At 40.5% G+C, this 8,154-nt stretch overlaps 1 protein-coding gene across 1 annotated transcript in view; it reads left to right on the top strand.

The window, feature by feature from the left end:
- Positions 1-402: 402 nt before the first annotated feature.
- KATNAL2 (katanin catalytic subunit A1 like 2) overlaps positions 403-8,154 on the top strand; it is a 91,731-nt gene continuing 83,979 nt past the window's right edge. The window contains exon 1 of the mRNA XM_032654452.1: positions 403-498. Within this exon, the coding sequence (XP_032510343.1) occupies positions 448-498 (51 nt within the window). The 5' untranslated portion in view covers positions 403-447. The remainder of the gene's footprint in view (positions 499-8,154) is intronic.

The following is an 8,154-nucleotide window of genomic DNA, read 5'->3' as shown; positions in this document are numbered from 1 at the left end:
AGGAAGGAATTTCCAAACCTTTTCCTTAATCAGGAGGGAGAGGGGGGCCTAGGGAAGTCGGGATGCCGAAATAGAGTCTTGGCAACAGAAGCATTGGGTCACGATGGCCTGAACAACTGCCGAAATCAAGGACAAATACTATGGTGCATAAACTTTAGAGACAGAATTTAGGGAAACAAAACAATTGCAAATGACCCAAGACCTGCCAATCATCCCTTTTCTGTCTCTCGATTGGTCAGTGCCGTGCAAAACCTCTGGATTAACAGATTTATTTTAACATTGATTGGCATGAGTAAAGAATCCATCTTTGCCCAGTGATTGGCTGGCATGTCCAGGCTCTGGCCAATCCTGAAGGGGGCGGGCTGGTTAAGCGTCAGGTTTCCCTGAGCCGCCATCGGTGGATGTACTGGTCAGCCTAGTAACTGGTTCCTTTTCTCCCTGCTCTCGATGGAGCTTTCTTACCAGACTCTCAAATTCACGCATCAGGCGCGGGAAGCGGTAAGGAAAGCATATACAAAAAAATAATTGTACTACCAGGAGCTCCTCTCCCCTTGTTGCTGCGGGCCGATTCGAGTGTCTCCAGTTGCTATGGTGACAGAGTCCGCTGCCCGAGTGGAGCAAGCGCAAAGTCTGGGGACTGGGCTTGAAGCAGGGGGTGAGGGAAGGATGGGTCTGGGACGCAGGCGGGTTTGGACTTGACAACGGGTTTGATGAGAGACGGCAGGGTTGGTTTGTGACTGAGGAAGTGAGGTGTCGAAGGGGAGGTATTATTAGGCAGGCCGAGTCTTGATGGGTGAGCGGGTTTGGGGTGTGTTCAAAATGGGATTGTTCAAAGACAGGACAGCACTGACCTGGAAGTTGGAATACTGGGTTCTGGTCCAGATTCCCTACTACCAAGGCTGACAGACCTTAGGAATTCAATTCCTCTCTCAGGTTCCGGTTCCCCATTTGAAAGTAGGTAATTGGATTATAATCCTTTTCACAGGAAGATAACATGAATTTTACAATACATACTGTTTCCTGTTGTCTGTGTTATCCGCTAACTGGCTCAGCAATACTTTCCACAACAAAAAATGTGAATTGAAGATGTATTATATGCCAGGCACTGGGGAAATAAAAACAATGCTTTAGGGGGAAAAATGATTTAAAAAAATTTAAATTAAAAACTACTGGGGCTTCCCTGGTGGCGCAGTGGTTGAGAGTCCACCTGCCGATTCAGGGGACACGGGTTCGTGCCCCGGTCCGGGAGGATCCCACATGCCGCGGAGCGGCTGGGCCCGTGAGCCATGGCCGCTGAGCCTGCGTGTCCAGAGCCTGTGCTCTGCAACGGGAGAGGCCACAACAGTGAGAGGCCCGCGTACCGCCAAAAATAAATAAATAAATAAAATAAAAAAATACTGGTATCTAAGCTCCACCTCCCGAGATTCTGATTTACTGGTCTTGTTGTATCCTGTGCATTGATATTTTAGAAAATCTCAATGGGTGATTATAATGTGTAGCCAAGGTTATGAACCACCACTTTAGTGTCTCCCACCTTTAAAAAAAACTAATACACAAAAAAGGTAACCCTTTGGTCTCACATCCCCTCTACCTAGCAACCTCTCTCCAACTTCTCCAATTTCTCTTCAGCTTCTGGAAAGGATTGGCTACACTTGCTGTTGCTACTTCCTCACCTCTGTCCATTCCAACCTGAGCCTGAACTACCTGCATCAGAACATTTTGAACTGGCTTTTAATAAAGCAGATTCCTGGACCTCACTGAGAATTACTGGATCAGAAACTCTCAGGGATTGGGGGTCTTGAAACTTGCATTGTAAATGCACACTCCAGGTTTGAAAACCACTGTCCTAGATGGTCTTATACATTTTCATGACTTCTAATGCCATCTGTATGCCAACAACTCCCCCAAACTGACTCTAGACTGGACTTCTTTGCTGAGCCCCAAACCCATGTGATATCGTAGAATATGGAACACAGAGAGCACAATGTATCAATTGATTGTTTGACAAATCCAGTGGGGAATCTCAAGAATCTGCATGTTAACTTGTTCAACCCCTAACATTTAACCTTTTTCTCTAAAACCTGTTATCTTTCCCAGTCTTCCTCCCTCTGGGAATGTGAAACCGCCATCCACCCAATTGCTCCAATCAGAATTCTGGGAATCATCCTTAGCTCCTTCTACCTGCTAATTCCTCCTCCCGTCCTCTACATAAGGAAGGCATCAGCAAATCTTACTGATTCTATTTCTATAATGGGTCTTTAATAATAGCCTTTATCCGGGTCCAAGCCACTATCATCTCTCACTTGAAGCATTTCGATAGCCTCTTAACTATTCCCCCTGTTGGTTTTGCCTCCTTCCAGTCCATTCTTCATCTAATGATCAGAGTGATCTTAAAATTGTGTCACTCCCTGGCTGGGATCCTTTTAATGGCTTTCCATTACACTTGGGATAAAACCCCCAACCTTGACATGATCTATAGAGCAGGCAGTGATGTGGCCCAACTTCTACATCCAGCCTCTTTCTCACCACTTTCCATATTGCCTCGCACTGCTACAGGCACATTCTCTCAGATCTGACATGTTTCTGAACTCCGTATGGTTTGTACCACACAGGTTACCATTTAATTGTGATTAATTTATGTTATTACCCATTTCCTGCATGTGACATAGCCTCTCAAACAGAATTCATGTGACTTGGAAACAGAGACCCAGTCTTATTTTTTTGTTCTATTCCATAGATGGGACTAAGAGCCATATTTAGGTATGCTCATTGATGTCTTGAACGTTTGGGGTCTGAGTGCAAGAACTGTGTCTGTGGAAGGAATAAGGTTGAGGTGGGGGAGGTGATCAGTGAGTTGGATATAAAGAGGATTGCATGTCCACAAGGAATTTTGATCATCTATGTTTACTGTATTAGGATTTCAAGAATACTTCCTTTTTATTTGGTTAATTTTTATTGTAGTTTCAAATTTTAAATATATATATATATTTTAAATATATATATATATATATTAGATTTCTGTTTTAAACAAAGTAATGCCAGCACTCAGTTTAAAAACATTTAATAGTTCTACAAAACTTAAGAAAAAAAGTTTCCTGCTTCCCTTCACACCACCTTCAAATATTGCTCCCCAGAAGCAACTGCTTTTACCCTTCTTAGCAGCTTCTTCAAAATAACAAGTTATAACTTCTGAATTCTGATTTTTCATTCTCAGATGTAAATTCTATTTACTTTGATGGAAAATGAGCATTTGGCTTTTTTTAACCTACCTCGCTCCTTCCCCATCCTCTATCACTAGCCCATACTTACTTCCCTTCCTCCATTTTCCCAAGATCATTTTTTCACAATTTTTGGTTAAATACATATTCAGTACAGTTATGTATATTAATCTGACCATGAAACTGTTATTCACAGCTGATATGGTACACTGTGGTTATATTTTATTTTTTATTTAACTTTGGGCAGGACTCAATCATAGCTTAAGTATGCCTTACCCTTTGGCTTAATTTTCTGTATATTTGATAGCTACTTTCTTCCTAAATTTTCTGAAGGAATTGTAAAACTCCTTTCCATATGGTGAAGCTCACCAGGAAATCTTGCAGTTTCTTTTTTTTTTCTTAGTGATATCCTTTCTGGACCTCTTGCATCTCCTGCTTTGTAGACTGGTTGTTCTCTGGGCTTGCTATGCAGCATTCTTCCTGGGAAATCCCTTCCCCTCTTCCCTGTGTCAGAAACCCTGTTTCTTGGACCCCATGTCTTCTTCCTTCTTGTCCTATATCCCTGTTTTAGTGAAACATACTGACCAATGACTGCCTGACAAAAGGTACATGGGAGGCAAAGTTTTTGAAGTAAGGTACCATGTATGAAACTCTGTTCTTCTCTCACCTTGTTGATGGTTCGGCTGAGATTAATATTCTAGGCTGGAATTGATTTCTTCTCATTTGAGAAGGCATTTCTCCATTATCTTTTAGCTGCCAATGTGACTGCAACAAGTCTGATGCTATTCTTTCTCTGAAAGCTTTTAGAATCTTCTCCTTACCGTCCCTGGTTTCTGAATTTTCATGAAGATATCGCTTGTTGAGAATCCTTTTTCATTCACAGCACTGGTATGCAGTTATGGGCCATTTAGATCAGGGAATTCATGCCCTCAATTCTAGAAAATATTCTTGCATTATTTCTTTAGATAATTTTTTCCCTCTTTTTTTTCCTCTCTTGCTCTTCCTTCCTTCCTTTCTTTTTCTTTCTTTCTCTCCCTCCCTCCCTCCTTCCTTCCTTCCTTCCTTTTGTATTTTTTTTTCCTTTTGTACTTTTAAGGTTTTTCTTTTCCCTGGAAGTCCTATTCATTGGATATTTGACTTCCAAATGGAACCTCTAATCATTGCTGTTTTCTGTTTTATTTTACATCGCTTACTTTTCTTGCTTTTCTTATCAAGAGACCTCTTCAACTTTTTATCCCATTTTGTTGAGTTTTAAATTTCTGCTATCATATTTTTATTTCCAGGTACTTTCTTATTGTCTCAATGTTCCTTTTTCACGGCATCTTCTTCTTACAGGATGCCATAGCTCCTTTTATCTCCCTGAGGTTTCCTCTCTCTCTGTCTCACTCTCTCTCTCCCTCCCTCTTTGTCTTTTGCTCCTAGCATTATGTCTGTTTCCCCTCAGGTTTTTCTTTGCTTTTTTGCCTGGTACTCTGTCTTTCATGTAGGAGGTTTTCCTCAGAAGTCTAGTGAACCTTGCCTGAGGTGAGACACCTAAAAGCTAATTAGAATCTATGTGTTTTAGAAGAGGCTCCTCAAATAAAGATGGGTTTCTCTGTAGGATGATCACGAAGCCAGGGGCCTTTTCACTGGGACATCCCCAAATGCCAGTTAGTGTCTGTAGGTCTTTGCTCTGAGGCCTTCAGTTTCTCCAAGGAGAAGTCCTTCTCACCCTTCTACAGGGAATGAGGGCAAAACAAGCATGGTTGCCACCACTGTTGGAGTTGAACAGGGAAAGACAATTAAGGGGGTGGGGTGGGGGGCTTCTCCTCACTGTTCAGTGTATAAATTATACTTAATTACTCCTTCCTTTAAAAAAAATTCCTTTACCATCACTTTAATGTGATTTTGGGAGAGAGCAGAGATAAACAATCTCTAGAACAGTTTTGTTTTACAGATATTTATTGAATGCCTACTGGGTACAAAGACTCGTACTAGTTGCTTTTGCAGGGGGTGGTTTCAGAGAGGTGAATGTCAAAAAAAAAAGAACTAATATATGATTCATACCTAAAAGATAACTTTATTTTGTTATTGTTGGTTTCAAGCTATGCATTTGTCATACATGTTTATATATTAAAATTTACTTTTAAATATGGTTATTTCTTTGCATGTGATAGGGGTTGGTGGCTGAGCATAAGAATGGGAGTTAGATACTCTTGAATTCATACCCCGGTTTTTACTTAACACTGAGGTAAATATGCATTTATTCATCAGCTCATACAATGAACACTTACTTAGTGACTACTATGTATAAAACATGGTGTTTTGAGATACCCAAGATGTTTTGTGCATTGACACGGTTGATTATCCGTAGGAAATGCCTCTTCTCTTGGTTTTCATAATGCTACAGTTTCCTAGAGTTCTGTTTTCCTTCTTGGCCTCCTTACTGCGCTTATGTTTCTCTGCCCCTTACATTTTTGTTCTTTAGGATCTGAACTTGCCTTTCTTGGTCAGCCTGCTTCCCAAACTTGACAAAGTGCCCCTCCTTGATGCAATGAGTAGACATCGCCATGCCACCTTTATCCCAGGAAATGATAATTGAATTTTTCCTTGTTGATTGCCTCCCCTGACCCCAGTAGACTATAAGCTCCTTGAGGGCAAGGACTCTGGCAAGTTTCTTTCCTGACTGGTAAACTGATCATGCTTCTGCAGGGCTTCTGAGTCTTTAACGTGCACACTAAACACCTGGGATGCTTTGAAAATTCAGATTGTGATCCAGTAGTTCTGGATGGGATATGAATCATGAACTCTCTTGTGGTACTGATGCTGTAGTGATCTGTGGGTAGCAAAATCTGTGAGTGGAAAATTTTCTTCTATTCCATTTTAAATTTAGCGTTTAATTAAAATAAGACTATATGCAATTTGTAAACCTCCGCCACTTTCTTTTTTTCAACTTGAAGGTGAGATCCTCGGGGCAAGGAAGCTCTGAGGAGCAATTGCTTCAGTGTTTTTAGTTTGACCATACAATTAAAACCAAACAAACAGTAATTGGTCTCAGTGCAGAAGAGTGGTTTTTAGAAAGCCGTAATTGACCCGCACATTCATGTGTATACACAAAATAATCTGAAAAATAGTTACGTTTATTTATTTTCATGTGTCATTACATGTACTTTTCAAAAGTTGTGACTTTGCTTGTGTGAAACTTATATTAAAAATATCTGCTATAGGGCTTCCCTGGTGGCGCAGTGGTTGGGAGTCCACCTGCCGATGCAGGGGACGTGGGTTCGTGCCCCGGTCTGGGAGATCCCACGTGCCGCGGAGTGGCTGGGCCCGTGAGCCATGGCCGCTGAGCCTGCATGTCCGGAGCCTGTGCTCTGCAATGGGAGAGACCACAACAGTGAGAGGCCCGCATACCACAAAAAAAAAAAAAAAAAAAAAAAAATATCTGCTATAAGTGTTAGCTATTTAATGAGGTGTCAGATTAGGTTTTTAAATGAGCGTTGTTAAATGCCTTAGCTTTTATTAATTGCATGGGCCCCTAAAAAAAAAAACTAGAGTAATTGAAAATTTAATTACATCAATGTTTTTCTTCAGAGAACTAAGGCTTATTAAGCTTTAAATGTTCAAACATTTAAGCGTCTATTGAAATACCAATAGCTATAAACAATGTGCAGTTCTAAATACTAATTAAACAAACTCTACCTCACCATAAAGCTAAGCTGAATTTTAAGTAACTCATGTTTTAAGTTCTCGGCTCTGCTCTTACATAAGGAAGGTTAACTACTTCACTACCGAGCACTGCCGTAGCCTTGTGGGCATCTTTAAAAGTGCTGTGGCTGCTGTTGAACCCCATTCTTCCCGTACCTGGACCAAGAAAGGGAGGCTGATCAGACAACCTGGAACATTTTGCTAGTGTCACATTGCTACTCTTGGAGATTTGTTCTATTTTCTTTTATTTTTCTTTTTAACCACTAACTGAGAATATGAGAATATATAAATATGACTTTGTATATCTGATGTTTTGAGTTAAAAACATCCTTTCTTTCTTTTGTAAAAATAATGTTAATTTTACTAGGTTTTATTTTTAAGTATAAAAAGTATGTATCTCTCCACCCAGGTCAATCTTGTGAACATTAAAAAAAATGATAAAACTTTCTGCTCTCAAATGTGGTAGAGTAAATGGTACCAGACTAGTCTTCCTGCTATATGTAACTAGGAAACTGGACTAAACATATGAATAATCTGTTTTCAGACTTTGGGCAATATGATCATGAGACAAGATCTTCTGCCTGGAAGCAGTAACTGGGTTCTAGCACACAAGGGAGTATCTAGGCAGCGCACAGCAGTTTTGCAGAGATGAGACAAGGGAGCTGAGTTTGGGAAGACTTAGCTGGTTAGAATTGGGAGGGAAGAGGAACAGAGAGGAGGAAGCTAGGCAAACAAATTGCTCCATACATCTGAGTTTTTGGCTGAATACTAAGCTGTGCATACACAGAGTGGAAATGTATGAAGCTGGGGAAAAACCAATTATCAGGGAACTATAAGCTGAACAACTACTGGTGCTCACATAACACTGAGAGACATTTGAAGTCCAGCCAACCTGTGTGGAGACTTCTTGTGGAACAGCAGAGCATTTAGTAGAGATTCCAGGAAGGCAATGCATTAAGAGTAACCTAAACTAGGCTTAGAATAAAATTGACTTTGGATAACCTCCTTCCTAACAAAGCTTGATAGAATCAGACTTACCTGCAAATAACTAAACTATCTGCCCCCTCAAAATACTTAAAAGAAGACAATATAACCTAGGTATTTACAAGACTGGCATCCAAGGAAATAACTACTAGTGGTCATAAAAACCAGGAAAATGTGCCAAAACCAGGACAAAAATCAGTCAACAGAAGATCCAGTAATACAACAAAAGACAGAATTAGCAGACAGGGTCTTTAAAAATAGCTAT

The sequence above is a fragment of the Phocoena sinus genome, chromosome 14, assembly GCF_008692025.1.
Source record: "Phocoena sinus isolate mPhoSin1 chromosome 14, mPhoSin1.pri, whole genome shotgun sequence".
In the NCBI taxonomy this organism is placed as follows: domain Eukaryota; kingdom Metazoa; phylum Chordata; class Mammalia; order Artiodactyla; family Phocoenidae; genus Phocoena; species Phocoena sinus.
This window is presented reverse-complemented; position numbering and strand designations above follow the sequence as displayed.